Here is a 27332-nt window from a genome sequence, read left to right as displayed (position 1 = left end):
AACCCTTTGCAGCAAACGAAGGAATGTGTCAACACCCTCTTGCAGCTCCTCGTGATTATAACAAAATGGAGGACAACTAAAACCTTTAATGGGAAATATGGATCAAGCTAAGAAACGTGTTAGCAGCAGGATGCCAAAACTGAAACAATCCAAAGACAAGTTGGCCGTCATTAGACTACAGAGCTTTAGTCATCACTAACAAAGTTGTATAACCCCATCCAAACTACCATGAAGATTGTAGGTCAAACCACTGTCATCCTAGACTAAGGGATTCATTCACAGATAACAAGAACTTGAAAGGAATTTATGAACTGTCTGGAACTACGGAGGTGGAAGCCCTTCTAAGAATAGAAAATTGGCAAGTCACAAGTATTTATGGAGTGGCTGTTACATGCAGCACTGCATCAAGTGCTTAGGAGAGTACAGTAGAGTTAAAAGACATGAACCCAGTCCCTAAGTATCTTACAATAGAACCATATAGAACCATGAAAGCATATTCTTACCTCTGACTTTGGAGGAGGGTAACTTTCACAATCAAAGATATGAAAAATGTACAGCACCTGCATCTGACGACATTTCTGCAGAAATCTACAAGTAAGGAAGGCAACCAATTCTCAGATACCTCATCTCTTCCTCAAAAAACAGAACACTGAATAAATGCCACAAGACTTCAGTGATGTCATCATAATCACTATCACTATCTTCACGATGAAAGGGAAGAAAGCAAACTGTGAGAAGTCCTGAGGCATCTCATTGGTCTCCATTGCCAGCAAGAGTTTAGCTAGAATCCTTCTGAACAGACTACCAAAGAATATAATCAACTGCGTGCTGCTTTAATTTCAATGTGGAGTCAAACCAAAACACACAACAGCAGATATAGGCAACAATTCTCCAAGTTCTCTTTTCCTCTCTGGGCATTCCTTCTCAGGCTCTTTCATCAGTTCTTCCTTGAATTCCATTATAGATCCCCTTGTTTTCCCTTTATAATCACTTCCTTGGGAAGCTCATCCCAAGCAACTCTCATGCTTCAACTACCACCTCCATGCAGATTACTCCCAAATCTTCACTACTAGCACCGACCTCTCACTTCCTCTCTAATCTCACGTTTCCTCTTGCCTCCAGTACATCTCTATATGGATGTCCCACCAACACCACAAACTCAATTTGTCCAAAGCTGAATGGCTCATTTTCCCTCCCAAATCTTCTCCTCCTACTTACTTTCCCATCACCGTTGTCCATACCACCATTTCCCTGGTCTCTGAAGCCTGTGACTATGTGATTGTCCTTGACTTTTCCCTCGCTTTCAATTTCCATATCCATTCTGTCACTAAATCCTGTCACTATTTCCTCCACAACATCTCCAGTATCTGTCCCTTCCTCTCCATCCAAATGATGGCCACCATGCTGGTCAAGGCACTTGCCGTATCCTGGAGCAACCTCCTCACTGACTTTCCAGCCTCCAGTCACTTCCCTCTTCAGTCCATACTTCGCCCTGCTCCCCAGATCATTTTTCTGAAAATCTGTTCAGTCCATATCACCCCACTTCTCAAAAATCTCAAAGAGTTGCCTGTTCCTCTCCACATAAAGCAGAAACTCCTAATGATTAGCATTAATCATGTCTTACCCCCATTTATCCACCTTTTCTTCTCCCATTTCACTACAGCTCCTACTCTTCATTCCTGTCAAGCTAACCTATTCAATATGCCTGCCTCCCATCTCCCATCTCCAACTCCTTGTTCATTACTTTCCTCCTTCTTGGAACTCCCTCCCCGCATCATGTCTGCCAAACCACAGCTCTCCCCCATCTTCACAAACTCCTGAATTCATATCTTATCCGGGAGCCCTTCCCCAAATAATTTCTCCTCTCTTCAGGTGATATCTTCCCAACTGCCTCCTCAGTGCTTCTGTGTGAACTCTGCACCCATGTATTCACAAACACCTGTAGCATTTCTGTACATATTGACATGCACTACTTAAGTTCTCACTCATCTTGATATCCACTTTTCCTTCTTCCTCCCCAATCTGTAAATTATTCTAGTGCCTGTCTCCCACACTAAATTGTGAGCTCCTTGAGGGCAGGGATTATGTCTATTAACTAGACTGTACTCTCTCATGCCTTTTGTACAGTGTTGTGCACACAATACATGCTCAAAAAATATTGATTGATATGATCTTTGCATCATGATAGTTACAGTAAAAATGAAAATACTAATACCAAGACAAACATACTGTTATTATAGACTTTACAAGTAGTAGTAGTTACATTTATTTAGTGCCCACTGGGTGCAATCCATTGTGCTAAGCACTTGGGAGGTACAAAACAATGAAGTGGCATATCCTCCGCTCCCAAGGAGCTTGCGTTCTAAGGGGCAAATAAAAGAAGAGGATTAGGGAAAGGCAGGTGAAGAGAACAGATATGTAAGGTGGGAATGAATTGGTGGAGAAGCTTGAAGTCAGCTGTGAGAAGTTTTTGTTTAATGTGAAGAGACACAGGAAGCCAGCCGGGGGGCTTTGAGGAGCAGAGAGATGTGCGCCAAGCAGTGCTTCAGGAAGATGATCCCATGCAGGAATGTGCAGTATAGATTTGAGAGGGAAGAGGCAGGAGACAGGGAATTCATCCAGCAGACCAATGAAATAGTCTAGCCACTATAGAACCATAGTTTATATCAGATGCACCCAAATGGAAGCTGTTTGAGAAGAGAGGCAGGATTTGGCAGCAGAATGTAATGTGAGAGTTGAATGAGAGTGAGACATCAAGGATGATACTGAAGTTGTGGGCTTCTAGGATAGGGAGGGTGATTGAGATAGGAAAGGTAGGAGATGTAGGAGGGAAGATGAAGATTGAGGTTGATGGGACATCCAAGGGGAGATGTCAAGAGGCTAAAGGAGATGTGGGATTGTGGGTTAAACGGTGAGTGGCAGGATTAGAGAGATAGCTTTGGGAGTCAACTGCATAGGAGTAGTAGCTGAGCACATAAGCAGATGAGCTCCCCAAGAGAAAAGTTGTGGGATGTCCCAGAATGCTTTGGGACACCAACAGTTAATGAATGAGAGGGAGAGGAGGAGCCAATAAATGAAACTGAGGAGTCGTCAGAGAAATAGCAAGAGAACCAGATTAGTACCATGTTAGCAAAAGTGAGGACAGGGAGTGTTTTGAGGAGGAAGGAGTGGTCCGCAGTTCTCAAAAGCTGCTGAGAGGTGAAAGAAGTTTAAAACAGAATAGAACCAATTAGATTTGACTTGAAATTAATTGGTCACCTCAGAGAGTGCAGTTGTAGTAGAGTGAAAGGGTTGAAAACCTGTTCATAATGGGTCAAGAAGTGAGTTGGAAGAGAGGAAGTGAAGGCAGGATAGGAATGGAAGTAGGGAGATAGGGCAATAGCTGGAAGGGGATGTTGATTGAGACAGATTTTTAAGAATGAGGGAGATGTGGGTATGTTTAAGGGCAAGAGAAGGAGTCAATAGAGTGAGAGGTTGAAGATAGAAGTGAGTGAGGGAAGAAGAATGGGGACAAATCCTTTTAGCAGGTAAAAGGGATTATGGTCAGTGGCACAGGTCGAGTGGATGAATAGTAGGAGGGAGAACTCTTAAGAAACAGTAGGATAACAGGTTAAAGATGAAGAGAGCATAATAGAATAGTGAGGTGATGAATAAATTTTGGGACGTTCTCTCCTCATGGTTTCTCTTTTGCCAAAGTAATTAAAAATATGTGACCATCAACACACCAGAACTCTGGCAACTGCTGAGCAAATTGTTCACCGAGATTCTTGGGCTCCTCTTCCATGGAATGGTCAGTCATGTCAGTGGAGGTGCTCTTTTCCTATTACCGGAGTGCAGCATGGCTATGTGGTAGGTTCAGTCTTGTTCAACCCATTGTATATCAACTTTCTTGTAGCTGCAATTAGGAATCTGGCGGTTGGAGTCAGAATATATGTGTATTCTGCAGGGAGAGGTCTCCAGCCGCAAGCATCATCAGAAGTATTTGAGGCCATCATTGAGCAACTGTAATACACCTACATCTGTACTCTTGAAGCACACGCACTAGAAGACACGCATATGTTTATGAATCACTTTGCAGATTAGGCACAGAGCTATGAACTGATGACAAGTCCGAAGTAATACAAAATCATGTACCAGCCTGTGTCCAGGAAACCCTATACACAACCAAAGATGTTCTTCTTTCTTCTTAACCAAATTCAGCTACCTGGGCTACTTCCTATCCAATGATGCACCTATAAAGAGGTAGAAAGCAGAATTAATCAATCATATTTATTGAGTGTTTATTTTGCAGAGCACTGTACTAAGTACTTGGGAAAATACAATATAACCGAGTTGGTAGACGTGTTCCTAAAGGTCATCTTGGCTTTGGGCAATTTGATCAAGCAGGGCAACAGCAGGGCATGAAGTTCCACAGCAGATCGAAGACATAAAGATGCTGTGACTGTGAAGCCTGGAGCTATTGCAGAAGACACATCCAGCTGCTTGGATGGTTTCAGTGTCACAAAACAGATTCAACATCAGTCTGGAGGACAAGATTAACAGCAACATGGTCTTGAACACAGCTCATAAACACCGAAGCAATGTCCACAGCCACATGGCTTCACTGGATGGAATATGTGAGGAGAATGGATGATAACAGGATAACTAAGTATAGGGGACTGGAAGTGGCACACTCAAGTTGGGAGGGCAGAGTAAATAATTTAAAGACATACTTAAAATATAGTCTCAAACTATGCAACATAGTGGTGGACTGTTGTGAGACCACTGCAACAAATAGATCAGCTTCGTGGGCAGCACGTGGAGAGCTCTTCTTGATCAAATGTTTGGCAAAACTCTGAGTCTCAAAAAGAAGGCTCAAAAATAAAGAGATGTGCATGAGCACATTAGCACAGCAAGGAACTCGGTACACAGTATGGAAGGGAACATGGTCACCCATTAATCTCGCATGCATCGATAGGATCTCAACATCAGTAGTGTCACTTTTGAAAGCGAAGGACAGCTATATTCACAAGCAGATATATAGATATGTATATGTAAATTTATACATAGAGCGAGGGGAGAGAGAGCTAGAGGTAGCTCTCTGTATGGCTCTGAGACTCATTCAATAGTATTTCATTCAATAGTATTTATTGAGCGCTTACTATGTGCAGAGCACTGTACTAAGCGCTTGGAATGAACAAGTCGGCCTCAGATGGCAGTAGCTCCATCGATGTCACCTGTGTGCAGTGCTTTAAAAATCATTAGTGTTTAGAAAAAATTATCTGTGGATGTCATGCATGTAATCCAAATATATTTAGTAGATGCATGACATCAGATTCCACTTTCATGCTGCTATATACTACTGTCTCTTATTTTACTGGAAATTCTTCAAATTTACCAGAAGGTAGAAGTCTATTCTACATTCCTTAAATTAGGCAAATTAATCCCTGGGAAAACCTTAAAACTGTTTCTCCTGCTGCCCAAACCTATTAATGCCTTCACTAGACAGAAAATTTCTTAAAATCAAAATTGTGGGGGGAAGTGAAATAATGTTATGGGAAAGCAAAACATTGGGAATTAAATCTAAATTAGGATAGTTGTGTGGCAGGTACAAACTTTCATTACAAACTAGATTAACTAGTTAACTAGATATTATCTGAAAAGTTACGGCTTTATTGTTTTTTTAGTGTGGTATTGGAATCTCAATTCTATAAAACAAATTAGAACGCTGCATGATTTCAAATTGTATTTTCATTAGCACTAATCCATTAGAAGATTATATTTATACCTTTGCCCTCCTAAATCAGTAGCATTAATGGTTCAACAAAGACCAGGTATGTTTATTGTAAAACTGCTGTGTTTTGGATAACATTCAAAGCAGGCTGCTGCATTGGAGAGTTCACCATGAAAATATGTTGTGTGTTGTCATATTGGCAAGTGGTTGAATTCCTAATCCACCATTATCTCTTCTCAAAGTTATGGTATTGTTTTTATTAAGAACTTGATTTGGAACCCCACTCCTCATGTTCAGGAGGAATGCAGAAAAAGTGCTGAATATATTTCTGGAAAATGCTGATCAAAATTTTTACCTTGTGTACTTTGTCAATCTTGGGATGAGAATTGTGCTTTTGTATTTCTCTACCTTTTCTGTTGCTTCACAAACTATTGGTTATCCTATATGTAATCCATCATTTTCTCCTTCCAAGAGCCCATAAAATGCAAGGATCCAGGAAATCCAGAAAATGGTCATTCTTTTGGTGAAATTTTCAGTGTGGGCAGTGAAGTTACTTTCTCCTGTGAGGAGGGCTACCAGCTGATGGGAGTATCGAAACTTACATGTTTGGAGTCTGGGGAATGGAATCATTTGATACCATACTGTGAAGGTATTATTAGTAAATATTATATGTTTACTCTGGCCTGCCTTATTAGTTACATAAAGGTAAAATATTCTGTCATATTGTTGTTTACACTCATTCGGTCATATTTGAGCACTTACTGTGTGCAGAGCACTGTACCAAGTGCTTGGGAGAGTACAATACTACAATACACAGACACATTCCTTGCCCACAATGAGTTGAATTGAAATCTCCTATCAATCAATCAATTTATTGAACACTTACTGTGTCCCGGGCACTGTACTAAGCATTTGGGAGAGTACAATACAACAGAGTTGGTAGACATGATCCCTGCCTACATGGAGCTTACTGCCTAGAGCGGGAGTCAGATATTACAATAAATTAAGAGATGGGGAAAGGGAGAGAGTGTAACAGTATATACAGACAGAGAAGCAGGGTGGCCTAGTGGAAAGAACTCGGGCCTGGGTTCTAATCCCAGTTCTTCCATTTGTCTGCTTCGTGACCTTGGACAAGTCACTTAACTTCTCTGTGCCTCAGTTTCCTCATCTGTAAAATGGAGATTAATTCTTACTCCATCCTACTTAGATTTTGAGACCCATGTGGGACAGGAACTGTGTCCAATCTGATTATCTTGTATCTACCCCAGCTCTTGATACAGTGGTTGCCACAGAGTAAGTGCTTAATAAATGCTATTTTTAAAAGGTGTTATGGAGCTGAGGGTGGAGTGACTATCAAGTGCTTAAGGAATACAATCCAAGTGCATAGGTGATGCAGAAAGGAGGGTAAATAGGGGAGTTGAGGGCTTAGTGGAGGGCTCTGGGAGGAGATGTGATTTTGGAAGGGCTTTGAAGGTGGGAAGAATGATGGTCTGACAGATATGAAGGGGGAGGGAGATCCAGGCTAGAGGAAGGGCATGAGCAAGGGGTCATCAGAGAGACAGATGAGATCAAGGTACAGTGAGTAGGTTGGCATTAGAGGAACAAAGTATGCATGTTGAATTGTAGTAGATCAGTGTAGTAAGGTAGGATGGAGAGGACTGATCGAGTGCCTTAAAGCTAATGGTGGGGAGTGTCTGTTTGAGGTGAAGATGGTTGGGCAACCATTGGAGGTTTGCGGGGAATGAGGAGGTGTGTGCAGAATGATTTTCTAGAAAAATGATCCTAGCAGCAGAGTGAAGTATGGACTGGAGAGGGGAGAGACAGGAGGCAGGGAGGTCAGTGAGGAGGTTGATGCAATAGTGAAGGCAGGATATGATAAGTGCTTGAATCAGCAGAGTTGCCGTTAGGATGGAGAGAAAGGAGTGAATTCTAGAGATGTGAAGGCAAAATTGACAGGATTTGGGGAGAGACTGAATGTGTGGGTTGAATGAGAGAGATGAGTTGAGGATAATGCTAAGATTACAGCCTTGTGAAGCAGTTGGGTGGCAGTGTTCTCTACAGCGATGAGAAAGTCAAGGGAAGGACAGGTTTGGATGAGAAGATGAGAAGTTGTGTTTTGCTGCTAAAGTCCCATAAATTGTGACTGTAAAGATCAGTGTTCCTTCAAATTATCTAAGAAGCCTTTTGTTTATCCTGATCTTTAAGTCATTTTGACATGAGCTATCTAAACTCCAGTCTTTTTCCTTTTCATTTCCTTGAAGCTGTAACTTGTGGTGGGCCGGTTACTCCTGAAAATGGTGGTGTTGAAGGCTCAATCTTTACATTTGGCAATAAGGTGACATACAGGTAAGAATTCCAATGTGATGGAGCTAATTTGTAACAACTGCTCCAGAAATGATGGTGGTATACTTAGTAGTGGGAGGTAGAGGAACAGCACAGTCTTATAATGAGATAGAATTATACAGACAATAGTACAGGTGCACCCCATGGTATAAATGTAATGTGTTCCTCAAAAATGTGAATGTATAAATGTATTGCAGGGTATGTTTTCCCAAAGATGTAGCATGATATAAAGAGGAATCAGTTCCATAACCTCTGTAAAAATAACCTAAAATTACTCAATGTGCTACATACTGCCACATTAAGCATCACTAAACTATTGTTAAACTTTGTTAAAGTAATTCAAAGCTCAGCGTCATGACATTAACTGATTAACTGAGAGGTTGTAGTAATGATAATGAATTTTTGCAAGAGGTGGCAAAAGTAGAAGTGTGTTCTGCTATCTGTGGTAGTGCTTTTGCATCTTTAGTGAAGAATTTGTTCAACTCTGTTGGGACAACAGCTGCCTTCTTGACTTCATAAAATATCTTGTAGCAAACCAACTCCTCCCGAACACCACTGTACACCCTTGAAACTTCTCTCTCTACTGAGCTCTTCAATCATTTTTATCTATTCAAATGCTTTCCTTAACATTGAGTCAAGACTTCATAATCCCCAAATTTTAGTTGATGATGGAGAGACCATAACTTTCTTATTTGTTTTGGCATCTTGCAGTGATGCATTGGTTTGTTGAGCTGTCAAACAATAATGGCTGTATCCCCCGGTTTTATGTTCATTCATTCAATCTTATTTATTGAACGCTTACTGTGTGCAGAGCACTGTACTAATTGCTTGGGAAAATACAATACAACAATAAATGGTGACATTCCCTGCCCAGACGAACTCACAGTCTAGAGGGGACAGGCTGTTTCCTAGGGTTCTAGAGGGGACAGGCTGTTTCCTAGGGTACGGTATCACATCTCCAATGGCTCCTTCCCCGCTGCCTTCAAACATGCCCACGTCTCCCCCATCCTAAAAAAACCCGCTCTTGACCCCACTTCCCCCTCCAGTTATTGCCCTATCACCCTACTACCCTTCCGTTCCAAAATCCTAGAACGAGTCGTCTACAATGGATGCTTAGAATTCCTTAACTCCCATTCTCTCCTAGACCCCCTCCAATCTGGCTTCCGTCCCCTCCACTCTACCGAGACTGCTCTCTCTAAGGTCACCCATGACCTCCTTCTTGCCAAATCCAATGGCTCCTACTCCATTCTAATCCTCCTTGACCTCTCTGCTGCCTTTGACACTGTCGACCATCCCCTCCTCCTCCATACCTTATCTCACCTTGGCTTCACGGACTCTGTCCTCTCCTGGTTCTCCTCTTACCTCTCTGGCCGGTCATTCTCAGTCTCCTTCGCTGGCGCCTCCTCCCCCTCCCATCCTTTAACTGTTGGAGTTCCTCAAGGGTCAGTTCTTGGCCCTCTTCTGTTCTCCATTTACACTCACTCCCTCGGTGAACTCATTCGCTCTCACGGCTTTGACTACCATCTCTACGCAGATGACACGCAGATCTACATCTCCGCCCCGTCCTCTCCCCCTCCCTTCAGGCTCGCATCTCCTCCTGCCTCCAGGACGTCTCCACCTGGATGTCGGCCCGCCACCTAAAACTCAACATGAGCAAGACTGAGCTCCTCATCTTCCCTCCCAAACCCGGTCCTCTCCCAGACTTCTCTATCACCGTCGATGGCACGACCATCCTTCCCGTCTCTCGGGCCCACAATCTCGGTGTCATCCTTGACTCGTCTCTCTCGTTCACCCCACACATCCTATCCGTTACCAAGACCTGCCAGTTTCACCTATACATTATCGCCAAGATCTGCCCTTTCCTCTCCACCCAAACGGCTACCTTACTGCTACAGGCTCTTGTTATATCCCGGCTAGACTACTGTGTCAGCCTTCTCTCTGACCTCCCTTCCTCCTCTCTCGCCCCTCTCCGGTCTATTCTTCACTCCGCTGCCTGGCTCATCTTCCCGCAGAAACGATCTGGGCATGTCACTCCCCTTCTTAAACAACTCCAGTGGTTGCCTATCAACCTCCGCTCCAAACAAAAACTCCTCACTCTAGGCTTCAAGGCTCTCCATCACCTTGCCCCTTCCTACCTCTCCTCCCTTCTCTCTTTCTACCACCCACCCCGCACGCTCCGCTCCTCTGCCGCCCACCTCCTCACCATCCCTCGGTCTCGCCTATCCCGCCGTCGACCCCTGGGCCACGTCCTCCCACAGTCCTGGAACGCCCTCCCTCCTCACCTCCGCCAAACTGATTCTCTTTCCCTCTTCAAAACCCTACTTAAAACTCACCTCCTCCAAGAGGCCTTCCCAGACTGAGCTCCTCCTCTCCCTCTACTCCCTCTGCCACCCCCCCTTTACCTCTCCGCAGCTAAACCTTCTTTTTCCCCTTTTTCCCTCTGCTCCTCCACCTCTCCCTTCCCTTCCCCACAGCACTGTACTCGTCCGCTCAACTGTATATATTTCCATTGCCCTATTTATTTTGTTAATGAATTGTACATCGCCTTGATTGTATTTAGTTGCCATTGTTTTTACAAGATGTTCTTCCCCTTGACTCTATTTATTGCCATTGTTCTTGTCTGTCCATCTCGCCCGATTAGACTGTAAGCCCGTCAAACGGCAGGGACTGTCTCTATCTGTTGCCAACTTGTTCATCCCAAGCGCTTAGTACAGTGCTCTGCACATAGTAAGCGCTCAATAAATACTATTGAATGAATGAATGAATATCTCAATGGCTGCACTCTGTTGTGTATGTATCATGGGGTGGCTTTAACCTGGGGGTATATCTGTACTGGATATGATGAATAGAAACCTAAACTACCTGAGAATCATGCTGCTAGAGCATCCACTAATAAAATATACTTTAGATGCATAACTTTCTCTCAAAGATTGTGTGCTATTTTTCAGTGTATACGGAGAGTGCAGGAAAGATGATACAATGCAAATGAAACAAACTCTAAGGTGTCATCTATCTTTCTCTTTTTCTACAGTTGTAATAAAGGATACAATATGGTTGGTGGAAAAGAAGCATTATGCCTTGCTAGTGGCACTTGGAGTCATTCTCCTCCCAAGTGTGAATTAGTAAAATGTTCTAGTCCGCAGGACATCGTAAATGGAAAATATATACTGAGTGGCGTTACCTACCTATCTACTGCATCATATTCATGTAATAGTGGATACAGGTAACAATATTAGAACACCTGAACTCTCCTTATTACTACATTTGATTATTATTTAGTACCTTCACAGCACCCTTGGAATGTCTGAATGTTCTGATTATAAAATCTATTAGCAAAATGTAAATTCAGGCATTCTTACAAACAAAACTCTCTAGTAGCAGATCAAAAATATGACCAATCAGTACACTTTATGCATGTGAGTTATTGGAAAGGGTAAGTATGGGTGAGTAAGTATGAGAAGTGGAAAGAGCCCGGGCTTGGGAGTCAGAGGTCATGAGTTCGAATCCCGCCTCTGCCATTTGTCAGCTGTGTGACTGTGGGCAAGTCACTTAACTTCTCTGTGCCTCAGTTCCCTCATCTGGAAAATGGGGATTAACTGTGAGCCTCATGTGGGACAACCTGATTACCCTGTATCTACTCCAGCGCTTAGAACAGTGCTCTGCACATAGTAAGTGCTTAACAAATACCAACAATATTATTATGAAAAGTGTCTATGATTTGTGTATGATAGGATGTACTAGGATATCAGTTCCTAGAGGTTAAAAACAGTTGCATATATAGGTACTCCCCATCATAATGCTCTTTATAGCACTGAATTTGAATGTAGGTATTACTGCTTTTTCCCATAGGAGATAATGCCATAAATATTGCCTTAGTTTAGGTACTTCTCTTCCTTTTTGAAGTATTTTGCTGAATTGAATAGAGTGATTAAAGCCTGTTTCAATTCAGCATTAAATAATGACATTTATTTAGCATAGTTAATTGCAGATCTCTTGGATGGTATCTTTCTACTGAATGGGGAGTAAAAAAAATACTTTGAAAAAGAAGTACTCTTTCACATATGTGTGCACAAGAATCATTTCATTCAAATTAATTTATTATTGGTGCATATTCACAGTGCTATTTGATCAAATAACTGTATCGTGTTTTTATCCCTCACCGATTTAGTCAATTCTTTTGATCTTGGGAATGCCATAATGCACTTTACATTATACCCTATGGGAAATTTTACTTCATTTAACATTCTTTTGCTTAGCATTCTGTTTTCATGGAACCAGTTAAGAGTGCTAACTGGGATGTAGCAGAATATATGCTGCATTATGGCCATTTAAAGAATGTATAATGCATAAATCAATCAAAATTACGTATCAAATGTTAAATATGTGGAAATGATTGTACCTCAAAGTCTAGCGAAGGGCCCCATGAAGCTTGAAGAAATGAAATTCTAATTATCACTTGCAAAATTAGGTGACAAAACATTGAAAGGCTTTTGAGATTTCCCGAGTTTTACAAAAATATCAATAATAGACCTTGTTGAAATAGTGTTCTTAAATAATGTTAAGCCAAGTACACCTAAATTGATTACTGTTGTTCCTGAATCTAAACTTGCCCTTCATGAATTTTTAAGCTTTAATCTTGACTCCTCTTAAACTATCATCTTCTCAAGTGGACAAATCCTAAACTTGTCAATCTTCCCTCAAACAAAGGCTGTTCCCACCTCCCTGATCATCAAGGTTGCCTTTTTCTATACCTTCTCCAGCTCGATAATTCCCTTCCCAAGATGCCTCCACCAGAATTTCACACAGTATTCAATATTTTAAAAATCACAATACTTGATTTGCAACTTTTGTGGTAAAAAAATAACAGGCCTAACAAATAAACATTGTTAATTGAAGCTTTACCACCCCCATAGCCACTCCCACATACTGCTTTGAAGTAGGTGAAATTTCTTATTACTGAGATACATTTAATATTTCCGAGTTGGTATTTGTAACATGTCTCATATGATACATAACTGCATATTCTCATCAGTACGATATGCATTTTAAACAGATTTACGTATATCGTACGTCATTCATTCAGTTGTGTTTATTGAGCGCTTACTGTGTGCAGAGCATTGTACTAAGCTCTTGGGAGAATACATTACAACAGTAAACAAACACATTCCCTGCCCACAACGAGCTTACTGTCTAGAGTACAGTACTCTCGTATTGATGAGAGTAGGCAGTTATGTATCATATATAAGACATGTTACAAATGCCAACTCAGAAATATTACAGTAGCATATTTCAAACAGGATTCATTTAAAATTGTATCATTTGAAATGTAGGCTGACCCATATTATTATTTTTAAAGCAGGGTCATCAGGTCATGATCCCGAACTTGAATACCTACCCCTTCCATCTTGGCAACCTTTAGGGGACGTGGGTTAATAATTGAAGGGAAAATCTCCATAGCACTCTGAGTGGTCTGTGTTTTGTCCCAGGTGCTGTGGAACCTAAACTGAGCATGTGGTAAACATACTGTCCAGCCTGGATCTGGAAGTCCAGCCATTTAAAGCAAACTTGAGTGGCTGGGAGTCAGTGCAAAGTTGACAGACCAGTTTAGCCAGGACAGAACTCATTGGTATATTTTTTTCTAAAATTTCCCAGAACAGTAACTAAAGCTCTGTGATTGTGTTGGTTAAACATTGATATATTGTCAGTCTGAATCAAATATCATCTTGAAACAGAAACCAAGGTCAGTGTAATTCTGAAGATATGCCTACCTCTGTCAAAAGATTAAATAGGAACTGGATTCTGATTTTTTTTACTGTATTAAAATTTCTAAGCATATCCTATTTCATCCCCAAATTTTGCTGGTATTAATTTATATTTAAGTCCATTTCTAATGTGTTTTTCTAAGATCAGGGTATCTTTTAGCTTGCAGGGCACTGCAGTACTCCATTGTGAAGCCTCAGCACAATGGAATGAAGTTCCACCAAGCTGTGAACTTGTCTCCTGTGGACCCCCTCCTGCCATCAAAGATGCTGCCACTAGCAGGAGTAACTTTACTTTTGGAAACAAGGTCACTTACACATGTAAAGAAGGGTATGTATTTTGGAATGAGATGAATCAATCCAAACATTAAAAGGGACTCATCTACAGTTCCTTATCCAAAAGATAGATGACCACAACAACTACGAATGCAGCTTCTGGAAATTCCAAAGCAAAAACACCCTTAAACAAAATGTTCCTGGTCTGGAAAATCTGTGTTTTAAGACCTGCCCAAAAGGAAAGTATACTTTTCCAGTGCAGAGAAGTAGCATAGTGTAGTGGATAGAGTACGGGCCTGGGAGTCAGGAGGATAGGGGTTCTAATCCTGGCTCTAACACTTGTCTGCTGTGTGACCATGGGCAGTTGACTTCACTTCTCTGTGCCTCGGTTACCTCATCTGTAAAATGAGGATTGAAACTATGAGTGCCACATGGGACAGGGACCACTTACAACCCAATTTGCTTGTATCCACCCCAGCACTTAGTACCGTGGCTGGCAAATAGTAAGTGCTTAACAAATACCATTATTATTATTACAGTGAATCCAGTTCAAACTGCCTTTCCCTGGATCCGTTACTTCCCCCTCCAGGACCCTCCATACTTCCCTGTAGGTGTCCCGAGGCTCACATTCTTCTCCCTCTCAGGGGCAGGAGCCTCGCTCTTCCAGGGTCCTGGCCGCTGGACTCCGAACCTCCAGAGATCCTCTCTGATCCCTCCCTGTGTCCTGTGTCTCTCCAGGGTACAGTACAAGTTCTCCCTGTGTCCAGCTCTACTATTCATTCATTCATTCAATAGTATTTATTGAGCACTTACTATGTGCAGAGCACTGTACTAAGCGCTTGGAATTACAAATAGGCAACAGATAGAGACAGTCCCTGCCCATTGACGGGCTCACAATCTAATCGGGGGAGACAGACATACAAAAACAATAGCAATAAATAGAAGCAAGGGGATGTACATCTCATTGAAACAATAGCAATAAATAGAATCAAGGCGATGTACATCTCATTAACAAAATAAATAGGGTAATGAGAATATATACAATTGAGCGGACGAGCATAGTGCTGAGGAGAGGGGAAGGGAGAGGGGGAGGAGCAGAGAGAAAGGGAGGGAAAAGGGGGCTTAGCTGAGGGTAGAGGGGCAGCAGAGGGAGTAGAGGGAAAAGGGGAAGCTCAGTCTGGGAAGGCCTCCTGGAGGAGGTGAGCTCTAAGTAGGGCTTTGAAGAGGGGAAGAGAATTAGTTTGGCAGAGGTGAGGAGGGAGGGCATTCCAGGACAGCGGGAGGACGTGGGCCAGGGGTCAACGGCGGGATAGGCGAGAACGAGGGACGGTGAGGAGGTGGGCGGCAGAGGAGCAGAACATGCAGGTTGGGCAAGTAGAAAGAGAGAAGGGAGGAGAGGTAGGAGGGGGCAAGGTGATGGAGAGCCTTGAAGCCTAGAGTGAGAAGTTTTTGTTTCGTGCAGAGGTTGATAGGCAACCACTGGAGGTTTTGAAGAAGGGGAGTGACATGCCCAGAGTGTTTCTGCAGGAAGATGAGCTGGGCAGCTCACTTCCTCTCACCTCAACATGGCCAAGGGCCTTCCCTTCCCCCAACCTGGCCCCTCTACTTCCTCCCCAATTCTTCTCTCTGATTGGCTTGGCCTGCTCTTCAGGGTGGGACATCAGAGAGTGATTCTCCTGGCTTCCTCCTCTCCCTTCTCACAGTGATTCTCTGTGAACTGGTTTCCCCCACCTTACCTCAAGTTACACTCCAATTATCATAAATCTTTCTATTCTTTATAATTTTGCAAACCAGGAACAGGTGAAAGTTACTATAACAAAAAAAACCCCCACCAGAATTACATTCTCAAGAATAATAGAGAACTGAAAAACTCTTGTTAGTGGACAGCTACATCTCTTATGGATTTGCTACAAAGTCCAGTTCAAAAATCAAAATCCCTTAATTTCCTGTGTTTTACTGTGCCAAACACAGCACAGTACTAAATACTTGGGAGAGTACAATAAAGTAGACACAATCCTGGCTCTCAAGGATCTTATAATCTAGATCCTTAAATGTAAGTACTGTAATTGGAATTACTGCAATATATTGTAGTTTTAAACTCGCTGTGGTCAGGGAACTTGTCTACCAACTCTGTTATATTGTACTCTCCTAAGTGCTTAGTACAGTGGTCTGCACAAGATGAGCCCTCAGTAATACGATTGATGACATCCTGTATTTTTTGTTGCTGAATGAGAATATTTTAAAACTAAGTGGTTATATTTGGGTCCTATGTACATTTTCTAGAAGATTGGGGTTCAGGAAATTCAAAGAGTATATGGAATGGGAGCTCAAAAAAATGTGTTGTCTCTATAGTTTTCCAAAATCCTAACCAACCTTTGGAAATTAATACTGTAGGCCAGAAAGGAAAAATACATAGATGCAAATTTCATTACCTTGATTTGCCAAGTATCTTCAAGCTGATTTTGCAGAAGCAGCTGCAGATATTCAACAGACATTTCAACAATGGGTTATTATCCATCCTCCTTTGGTGGGCCAACTTAAAAAGAACCTTAAAAAGGAAGTAATTTAATTGGCTCAGTAGCCAGCATGAAATTACATCATTAGCTCAACTGCTTTGAAAAAGCTGCAGGGATCAAAGACTAGTTATCGGTACTTCCATTTGCCCTGTAAAATGCATTGTGACATATATATTTCCAGAAAACACCAATATTTTGGGATCACTGCAGTGGGTTTTAGGAGTACAAATGCTTTATTATTTATTTGAGTAATACCTGAAGGTTATGAAAAGAGAGCAGAATATTTCCATGTGCCACTTCTACTGGGCTCCTGATTTGGGGTTGGAGCATAGAGAAAATGTATTTTAAAATTGCAATTATAAATGCTACCCCAAAGCCAACCAAGTGATCCGTGCTTCCACATAACAGAAGTACATGATGCTCACCTCATCCCGAAGGTGGAAAATCAAACTTGAAAAAAAAAAATCAGGAAAAGCCCACCTACTACAAACTCCATCTCTAATACTTTCTCTCTTCTCTGACCTCATAGTTACACCCTTGTTGGCCCTGAAACCATTGAATGCTTGGCTAATGGTAAGTGGAGTGTCAGCAACCAGCAGTGCCTGGCCGTTTCCTGTGACGAGCCCCCCAACGTGGACCACGCATCCCCAGAAACTGCTCATCGCTTATTCGGCGACATAGCTTTCTACTACTGCTCTGATGGTTACAGCTTGGCCGGCAATGCCCAGCTGCTCTGTAATGCACAAGGGCAGTGGGTACCCCCCGAAGGCCAGGAAATGCCCCACTGTATCGCTGATTTCTGTGAGAAACCCCCGGCTGTTTCCTACAGCATATTAGAGTCCGTGAGCAAAGCCAAGTTTGCTGCTGGCTCAGCCGTGAGCTTTAAATGCACGGAAGGCTTTGTCTTGAATACCTCGGCTAAGATTGAGTGTGTGCGGGGAGGGCACTGGAACCCTTCTCCCATGACGATCCAGTGCATCCCTGTACGGTGTGGGGAGCCCCCAAGCATCAAGAATGGCTATGCAAGTGGAGGCAATTACAGTTTCGGAGCTGTGGTGGCTTATAGCTGCAACAAGGGATTCTACATCAAAGGGGAGAAGAAGAGCACCTGTGAAGCCACAGGGGAATGGAGCGGCCGCATACCCACCTGCCACCCCGTGTCTTGCAGCGAACCCCCCAAAGTTGAGAATGGGCTCGTGGAGGTAAGGGAGTTTACCAGCTGCTCATGTCTTATTTCGAAGCTTGCGTTGTTTGGTCAGAGTAAGTTGAAGGGAGCGGATTCAGCAACAAGATGAGTGGCTAAGGTTGAGAAGAGTTGAAAGCATAATGGACGACTAACTGGGAAGGATGAATGAAATACATTTTCAAGCAACAAAAAGGATATGTTATAGGGATGGTAATTTATTAAGATTTTTCATGATGACTGCCAGTGTGTTGGCCTGGATCCTCATGGTGGAAAGAAATAGTTACCTTTGGAGGTGTGAGGAGCATGCCCTAGTGAAAAGAGCCTGGGCCTGGGAGTCAGAGGACCTGGGTTCATATTCCCGGCTCCTCCACTTGCCTGCTGTGTGATCTTGGGCAAGTCATTAACTTCTCTGTGCCTCAGTTACCTGATCTGTAAAATGGGGATTAAGAGTGTGAGCCCCATGTGGGACAGGGGCTGTGTCCAATCTGATTGGCATATATCTACTACAGCGCTTAGTACAGTGCCTGGCACATAGTAAGCACTTAAATACCCTTAAAAAAACCCCAGCAGAAGTCACAGACTCAGGTACTGAAATAAATTTGGCTGAGGTTGGAGGAAAATAGGCTGTGGGCAAGTAAGAACTGAATATCACTATTCTTCAGAAATGAAATGATACCCTTGTGACCCTGAAGGAGATAATGATAATAAGTAATGATGATTATAATAACAATAATTATTTGTTAAGCACTTACTATGTGCCAAGCACTGTATTAAGCGCAGGGGTAGGTACAAGACAATCAGGTCCTACATGGGGCTCACACTCTAAGTAGGAGGGAGCACAGGAATTGAATTCCCATTTTGCAGATGAGAGAACTGAGGCACAGAAAAGTTAGTGCCCTGCCCAAGATCACACAGCAGACAAGTGGTGGAGTCAGGATTAGAATCCAGGTCTTTCTGACTCTCAGGCCCGTGCTCTATCCACTAGCTCACACTGCTTCTCACGCTGGTTTAAATGTCGTGTTCTAAAATTAAATTAATGTCTTCATGTAGGTGGAAGCCCATTATGCCCTGGAATGGGCAAAATGAAACTGGAGGGGAAATGTGAAAATGTAACAGGACTGCAGTAGTGCCTGATTTCATTTGAACTGTGTGGTAATGAAACAAGGCCATTGGGCAGTGCAGACTATAGTCACCTGGGCAGAAATTTTCCATGTGAAACTTGGGGACACTGACTCAGAGGGAGAGGATAGGGGAGTGGTGGAGGGCAGGGGCTCCTTTCTTTGGCTCCATTGACTGTGCTGCTGCTCAGTGTTATTCATCGTTGCTGGGTCCAACATGATATCAGAACGCCAAAAGTGCTGTGTAAGGAACTGAGGTTATTTTAATGTCATATGGATGTTATAGTTTACATTTGATGCCTGGTTATTGAAGGAGATAAGAGATAGATTTCTCTCACTATTATTCATCCTTTTTGTCTCCTATTTCTTCCCTCCCTGCCCCCACAAAAAAAGAGTCCTTTGAGATGGGCAGGTAATCCCAGTGCCTTTCAGCAGCTTTTTAAATGGTAAAGTTTCTTATTTCTCTGACCACCATTCTTCTCACTTCCTTCTAGTAAAATGATAAAGGCATATTGCATGATACAGCCATGGTATGTTGCTCTAAGCCATGGCTGTATTATGAATGACCATATAGTGGAAAACATTTACCAGACTTATAAATAAACTCCGGAACCCCTAGAATGACAATAAGAAGTTCCTTTGCATACAATATTTTGCAACATTAAACATCACTAAACCATTATTCTCTATTAAAATAATTCAAAGCATAATATGGCAATGTTAAATAAGGAGTTGAAATGTGATAATTAGTCTTTGCAAGAGGCCACAGAAATAGAAGCTAACTCTGCTGTTAGTTTTAGTGGTTTTCCAAATTTAGTGAAAAATGTGTACAATTTAGGCTGACCAGTAGTCTGTTTCCTTTCTTCATAAAGCACCTTGGAGTAGGCTTAGTCCTTTTGAACATCTCTGCCCACCTTGAACTCCTCTTTCTTTCAGAGACTTCTTTGATCATTTTAAAAAGTTAGTCTGCTTTCTTGAAAAGGAAAGCAATACTTTTTAATCCCCAAATCTCAGCTGGTGGAGGAGTGAAGATTCCAGATTTAGCAGCAGTCATGACAACCTTCTCTGCCATTAGGGAGTTGGGGTTTCTCTGATTCATCCACCATCAGAACAGAATCAGGGTGAGAAAGCAGAGCAAAGATTTTAGTGGGATTTAGAGAGCCATTTCTACCACCCTGTGATTCTGTGCTGCTTTTGAATAAAGTAGAGATGCCTGCTCTCTGTGTATGGGGAGGGGCAGGGGAGAAGGGGTTTGGCAATGCTTGTGGTTTCTCTGTTTAATTCTAAAGCATCACATAATTGGGATCAGGTAAGAAGGGCAGAGATTTTAGCTAGATTTAGTCAGGCTTGTCTACTGCTTCCCGGTTAAGTTTCAAAGGTTCCGTATCTCATGCAGGGACTTTTCTTCTAGCCTTACTTTTAGGTTCTTCCTTCAGGGTAATGGATCAAGCCTATTTTTCTTACCTGCCATGTACAAGGACTAGGATGAATTCTCAAACGTTTCCTATTTTTCCCCCCTATACAGCACATGACCGGGCGAGTCTTTGAGAGCGAAGTGAGGTATCAGTGTAACCCCGGATACAAGTTGTTGGGAAGTCCTGGGTTTGTCTGCCAAGCCAATCGCCATTGGCATAGTGAGTCCCCTCCATCCTGCATCCCCCTCAGTTGCGGAAAGCCTCCACCCATCCAGCATGGCTACGCCAAGGGTGAAAACTTTGAGGTGGGATCCAAAGTGCAGTTTTTGTGCAACGAGGGCTATGAACTTATGGGAGATGCCACTTGGACATGCCAGAAATCTGGGAAGTGGAACAAGAAGCTGAACCCAAAATGCATACCAGCAAAATGTCCAGAGCCACCCTTGGTGGAAAATCAGCTTGTCTTAAAGGAGCTGGTCAATGAAGTGGGAGTAGTGCAGTTTTCCTGTAAGGAGGGCCAGGTCTTACAGGGCTCCTCTGTTCTCAAGTGCTTGCCATCACAGCAATGGAATGACTCTTTTCCTGCATGCAAGACAGTGCTGTGCTTCCCACCTCCACTCATTTCTTTCGGTGGCCCCACTCCTTCTTCTGCACTGCATTTTGGGAGCATGGTCAAGTATTCCTGTGTGGATGGTTTTTTCCTCAGGGGGGCCGTTACCATCTCCTGTCAATCTGATGGCACTTGGAGTTCACCACTCCCAGAATGCATCCCAGTAGAATGCCCCCAGCCTGAGGAAATCCTCAATGGCATTGTGGATGTGCAAGGTCTTGACTACCTCAGCACAGCACTGTATACCTGTAAGCCAGGTTTCGAATTGATGGGAAACACAACCATCCTCTGTGGAGAAAGTGGACAGTGGCTCGGAGGCAAACCGGTGTGTAAGCCCATTGAGTGCCCCAAGCCTAGGAAGATTTTGAATGGCAAATACTCGTACACAAACCTGCACTACGGACAGACCATTACCTATTCCTGTGACCGGGGCTACAGGCTCGTAGGGCCCAACGTGCTAGTCTGCCTGGAGACAGGAGATTGGGACGTCGTCATTCCATCTTGCAGTGCCATACTCTGTGAGCCCCCTCAACCCATTGAGAATGGCTTCGTTGAAGGTGCAGATTACAGCTTTGGGGCTATGATCATCTACAGCTGTTTCCCGGGATTCCAATTGGCGGGTCATGCTATGCAGACCTGTGAAGAGTCGGGATGGTCCAGCTTTACTCCCACATGCTTCCCCACAGACTGTGGCCTTCCTCCTCATATAGACTTTGGGGAGAGTGTGAAGATCAAAGGGGGAGCAAGACATTTTGATCCTGAGGAGGAGGTCATGGAAGTGTCCTATCATGCTCCCAGCCCATCTCACCACCCTGGGTTGATGGCAAAAGGGTCGAAAGAACCAGTCGCTGCACCATTGTCAAACTTTCTATATGGCTCCATGGTTTTGTACACTTGCGACCCGGGGCATGAACTCTTAGGAAATCCTGTGCTGATCTGTCAGGAGGATGGAACTTGGAATGGCAGTGCTCCTGCTTGTCTGTCCATAGAGTGTGACCTGCCTACTCCTCCACAGAATGGCTTTTTACATTTTACCGAGAATATCTTGGGCAGTGCATTGCAGTATAGCTGTAAACCTGGGCATATGCTGGTGGGCTCTGACACAAGACTTTGCCTGTCCACTAGACAGTGGAGTGATGCTCCCCCTACCTGTGAGGCCATATCATGTAACAAGCCCAGCCAGCTAATGAACGGATCTGTCAGAGGAAGGAACTATACGTACATGAGCATGGTGCACTACGCGTGCGATCCTGGGTATGAGCTGAATGGCTCAGAGAGGAGAACGTGCCAGGAAGACCAGAAGTGGGATGGAAATGAGCCCATTTGTATTCCTGTTTCCTGCGGCCCACCCCCTGTTTCAGAGAATGGCCGGGTGAGTGGTGAAGAATACACCTTCCAGAGAGAAATTGAGTACAGTTGCAAGGAAGGATTCCTGTTGGATGGAACCAGGAGCCAAACTTGCCTGGCCAATGGACATTGGAGTGGGGCCCCACCTACCTGCGTGGCTGTCAAATGTACTGCCCCACTGCCCCTTGAAAATGGAGAGATGAAAGGCCTGGAACATGGCTTTGGGAAAGAAGTTGAGTATCAGTGCCAGGAGGGCTTTGTGTTGCAGGGGGCTCCCAAACTAACCTGCCAAGCGGATGGCACCTGGGACGCGGAGCCTCCTTACTGTGAACCAGTCAGCTGCGGACCTCCTGAAGACCTCTCCCATGGCTTCCTCAATGGCTCCTCCTTCACATATGGGGACCAGGTGGAATACGTGTGCTTTCCTGGGTATGAGCTGCTTGGAAGTCCTATACGTCACTGTCTTGCCAGTGGCTCCTGGAGTGGCACCCTCCCTTCCTGTCTGCCCTGCAAGTGCCCCCCACCAGTGATTCAAAATGGAGTGGTCACCGGGAAGGATTTCACCTGTGGCCAGGGGGCCCGCTTTCAGTGCCTTGAAGGCTTCAAACTTCTGGGACCTTCTGAAATAGTCTGCGAAGCAGCCGGCAAATGGAGTTCTGGCTTTCCGCACTGCGGGCGTCTCTCTTGTGGCTCTCCCCCTATGATCCCGAATGCCTTCATCAATGGAAGTGGCTCATTGGAGGAGAACGCAATAACATACAACTGTGTGACCGGCTACAGGATGCAAGGGGTGTCTGACCTGATTTGTACAGAGACAGGGCTGTGGAGTGAGCCATATCCCAACTGTGAACTCCTCTCCTGTGGACCACCACCTTCTGTTCCGAATGCCATTATGACTGGAGACATTCACACCTATGGAAGTAAAGTTCAGTACAGGTAAGGCAGTAGCTCTAAAGCGTCCAAGAGGTGCAGGCAGGTGATTCCAAAGTGAAAGCTAAATACTTCATCTTCTCCAAATTTGGTAAAATCAGCTGTGTTGCATTGGTTGGCTGAAGGACGAAGTCCCTCGCTGGGAGTTTGGGATTTTCCAAGCATTGGGGATCTAACTTTTAATGCCCTAGAGATCAATCATATTTTGTGCAGTCTGACCTTTGGCTATCTTTTAAAGTTGACATAATATTTATCCCCATGACCACCATTATTTTTCCTCATTACTTGAGCTACAGAAGAGAGCAAGAGAGTATGCATTTTCTAGCTCCATCCTGAAATAGAGAGAAGGTATGCCAGTATCTGTGATTTTTCTAAAAGTAGTATTCTCTTTGTTTTGCTCTCTCTCTCCCCCCCCCCATCTCTCTCCCTCTCTCTCCCTAAATTTTGTCTTTTTTGACTAAATATCAAAACGAATAGAAGGAAAATTGAAGGTGTGAGAAAGCTCAAGAAGGGTTTAGTTTACAAATTTAGATAAGTACTTGGACAAGGGGAAAAATTTGGCATGTTAAATGGGATCTTTCTAGCCATGTGGTTAGGTGCCAAGGAGAGCAACAATCAAATAGTTCCAGCCAGCATCTTTAGAGACCACTGTCAAAGAAAGAATGTTCGGTTGAATATCTCAGGCCCTCCACTTTAGAGGACCCTTCCCTCACACAGTCAGCAGAGCCACTTGGATAGGGACAGCGGGTCATGTGTATATGCAGCCCCCAGAAGGAGTGAGTCATGGGTTCAGATCAAGAGGAAATGAAAAGGAGAATTTAAAAGAGCAGAACTCCTACCTTCCTGAACAGAGCCTAGAGCCAGTGGTTCACTCTGGCTTATTTGCCCGGGATCCCTGCCTGGACACCAGTGGTCTCAATCTTTTAGTAACTATTTAAAATTGAGGAATAGGACATAAATATTCATCAACAAACATTTATTGAGAAATCAATATAGAGTGCACTCTGCTGAACAGTACCTTACTGCATTTTACAAGGTTTTGGTCAGACTTCCTGTGTCTGAGGAGTTTACAATCGAGGGGGAAGCAAGACTGATGAAAGCAGATATGTAGAATAAATAGAGCTGTCCTTCAGTTCAAAGATGATGCTGATGGTGAGATCATATCCATGACAGTGAGTAACATTGAAGAGAATCTCTTGCATACTTGTCCATTTTGTCCATGAAAACACAGTAGTGCATCATTTCTGGTCCCTTGCCATTCAGCTTGAGCATTGTTCGGGCACCAGTGGTTACAAGGGGAAAGGTCTGTCCTACCAACAGCAGGAGTTGGTAGAATTGCTTTTCCAGCTTTGGTGAGCGTAGGCACTGAGGTGCACACACTCTTGCCTGGGTCCCTCTGCCATTGAAATGAACAATGCACAGAAACCAAGTACCAAAGCCACATACAAATTAGTCAAGTGTGGGACAGTGCATAGACTTGGAGGAGTTGATCGGAAAGATCCCGAAAGAGGGAGATTTTTGAGTTGGATTGAGAAGGATAGAAGAGAGCCAGAATGACAGAGGAGGAACTGGAAACTACATCATTTTCTTTTTTCTGATGTCATGATTTTACATTCCTCTTTGCAGATGTCTAGAAGGTTATGTGATGGAATCGGACACAGACACGTGTATGTGCCTGAAAGATGGACATTGGTCCCCCAAGAGTATTTCCTGTAGTTCTAAGAAATGTCCCATGCCAACAAATATGACACACGTGCTTATTGAAGGGGATGACTTCAGTATAAACAATCGCATTTCTGTGTCATGCACAGAGGGCTACATTTTTTTGGGAACAAACATATCAACGTGTCAGGTAATAGTCATCCCTAGGCTGGAAGTGATATGTGAAACTTGAGCAAGCTTTGGAATATGTCTAGCAATCTGCTGTCTCATTAAAAAAATCATAATAATAATCATATTTTTATGTGCTTAGTGTGTACAAAGCACTATACTAAGTTCTGGGGGAAAAATATAGATGAGAATTAGGCGTGATCTCTCAATCTAAGAATAGGGGATGAGAGAGGGGAGGGGTTAGTGGGGGCAGGCCGGGGGACACAAGGAAAGGCAAAACAATTGAGAAAAGCACATAAACAGACCTGGACAAGAATAATGCCACAGTAGCTACAGAACATTATGGCTAAAGGGATAGGTGCATTCACAACAGCCACCACTACCCCAATCCAAACATTCTAAAACTTCAGAAGGTCACTTGTCTCTGACCTCACCATCAGAGAGAGGGCACATTGGGCCCTAATGAAATAACCTGTGCATTCAGAGTGGTTTTCATCCCAGGATTCCCTTGTCTCACATGCCTCACATTGCCCATATCAATAAATGCTATTGGTGGATTGATTGATTGATTGATTATCCCTCCTCAAAATTAACAGGCAAAAAACATCACAGCCTGTCTCCCTTCTGGCATTTCAGCAGATTTCAAGGGCTGGGAGGATCCAGAAGATAGAGGGAGACCACCCCACCTTTACCCCATTTATGAAGGCAGGTGGGGGCAGGTGTTGCTTCAGCTCCAGTCTCTGTAGTTCTTTCTCCACCACCCCTTTCAGGGTCTTGATCTCCAGTTTGAGAAGCAGTGAATTGAGCCAGAGATTTGGAAGTAAACCTCCTCTGCTGTTGTTCCGCATTAATACCATTGCAAGACGTTTTTTGTTTTTTCCAGCCCACAAGATGATAGTTAAAATTTACATTTTTAACCAGAAAAGAACAAATAGCATTAGTTAAGACATTTGTTTCTTGGAATGACAGATTATTAGTGACAGCGTAATTAGATGGTTGGTGAAACAAGGTATCAAATTTGAATGGTCTAATGGCTGTGTTTAATGGTCATTTTTTTCATTTATAAAACACATATGCTTAGCCATGAAATAGACTATAAGTGTTAGGCCGTGCAATAGGTTAAAAAAATCCTACTCCCTAGTAGCCCCCAATCAATCGTATTTATTGGGCACTTACTGTGTGCTGAGCACTGTACTAAGAGCTTGGAAGAGTACTATATAACAGAGTTAGTAGACACATTCCCTGCCCACAACAAGATTACAGTCTAGAGGGGCAGACAAGTATTCATATGAATAAATAAATTATGGACATAAGTGCTATGGGGCTGAGGGAGAGGTGAATAAAGGGAGCAAATCTAAGTGCAAAGGTGACACAGAAAGGAGTGGGAAAAAAGGAAATGAGGTCTTATTCAGGGAAGGCCTTTTGGAGGAGATGTGCCTTCAATAAGGCTTTGAAGGTGGGTAGAGTGATTGTCTTTCAGATATGAAGGGGGAGGGCATTCCAATCATTCGATCTGCTGAAGTTATTGAACACTTACTATGCACTGTACTAAGTGCTTGGGAGAACACAATACAACCAGCCAGAGATAGGACGTGGGCGAGAGGTCGACAGTGAGATAGATGAGCTTGAGATACAGTGAATAGATTGGCAATTAGAGGACTGAAGTGTGTGGGCTGGGCTGTAGTAAGAGAGCAGTGAGGTAAGGTAGGAGTGGGCAAGGTGATTGAGTGCCTTAAATACCCATACCCACTTCACCTGGCAGAAAGTGAAGGAAGGTCCAAAAAGAAATGCAGAAAAGGATTGAGACAAACAGTAAACTTTACATGGCCTGAAGGCCTTTACATATTCTAACCATCTTTATTGAAACAAATCTTGATTAAAATACAAGCAATTAAATCAGTAGGGGATGAGAGAAATAAATAGAAAGATAGATGAACCTGAGTTCTAAAGTGGTAATAGGAATGACGGGACAGTGAACGTAGAACATTGAATTGGGAATTCATATGGGATGAATGGATTTTCAGGAGGGCTTTGAAGGAGGGGAAGGATGTGATTTGGCAGAACAGAAAAGAGAGAATGTTCCATGCAGGGGGAAGGATGAGAAAGTTGAAAGTGGAGGGTAAAATTAGGTCAGCAATTAAAAATTAAATTGCTTAGAAGAATGAAGAGCTCAAGCTGGGGTGGAGCAGAAGACAGCTGATAGGGTAGCTAAGTGGATAGGTAAGAGGGAGAGAGCTAATGGAGAGTCTTGGAGGTACTGGTTGTGATCAAGCCCTAAAACTATTCCCT

At 43.3% G+C, this 27332-nt stretch overlaps 1 protein-coding gene across 8 annotated transcripts in view; it reads left to right on the top strand.

Moving 5' to 3' along the window:
* Nucleotides 1–27332, top strand: part of SVEP1 (sushi, von Willebrand factor type A, EGF and pentraxin domain containing 1) — a 230211-nt gene that overhangs the window by 166123 nt on the left and 36756 nt on the right. For 7 of the 8 annotated variants that reach the window (XM_029055005.2, XM_029055000.2, XM_029054999.2 and 4 more), the window contains 7 exons: nt 6186–6362; nt 7975–8059; nt 11088–11279; nt 13979–14146; nt 17137–17809; nt 20437–23219; nt 24840–25065. In XM_029055005.2, coding sequence (XP_028910838.1) covers nt 6186–6362; nt 7975–8059; nt 11088–11279; nt 13979–14146; nt 17137–17809; nt 20437–23219; nt 24840–25065 — 4304 coding nt within the window. The remainder of the gene's footprint in view (nt 1–6185; nt 6363–7974; nt 8060–11087; nt 11280–13978; nt 14147–17136; nt 17810–20436; nt 23220–24839; nt 25066–27332) is intronic. The other variant, XM_029055003.2, reaches the window with a different exon arrangement.

Source organism: Ornithorhynchus anatinus, chromosome X5 (assembly GCF_004115215.2).
Source record: "Ornithorhynchus anatinus isolate Pmale09 chromosome X5, mOrnAna1.pri.v4, whole genome shotgun sequence".
In the NCBI taxonomy this organism is placed as follows: Eukaryota; Metazoa; Chordata; class Mammalia; order Monotremata; family Ornithorhynchidae; genus Ornithorhynchus; species Ornithorhynchus anatinus.
Note: the sequence above shows the minus strand (reverse complement) of the source record. Positions and strands in the feature narration are given on the sequence as shown.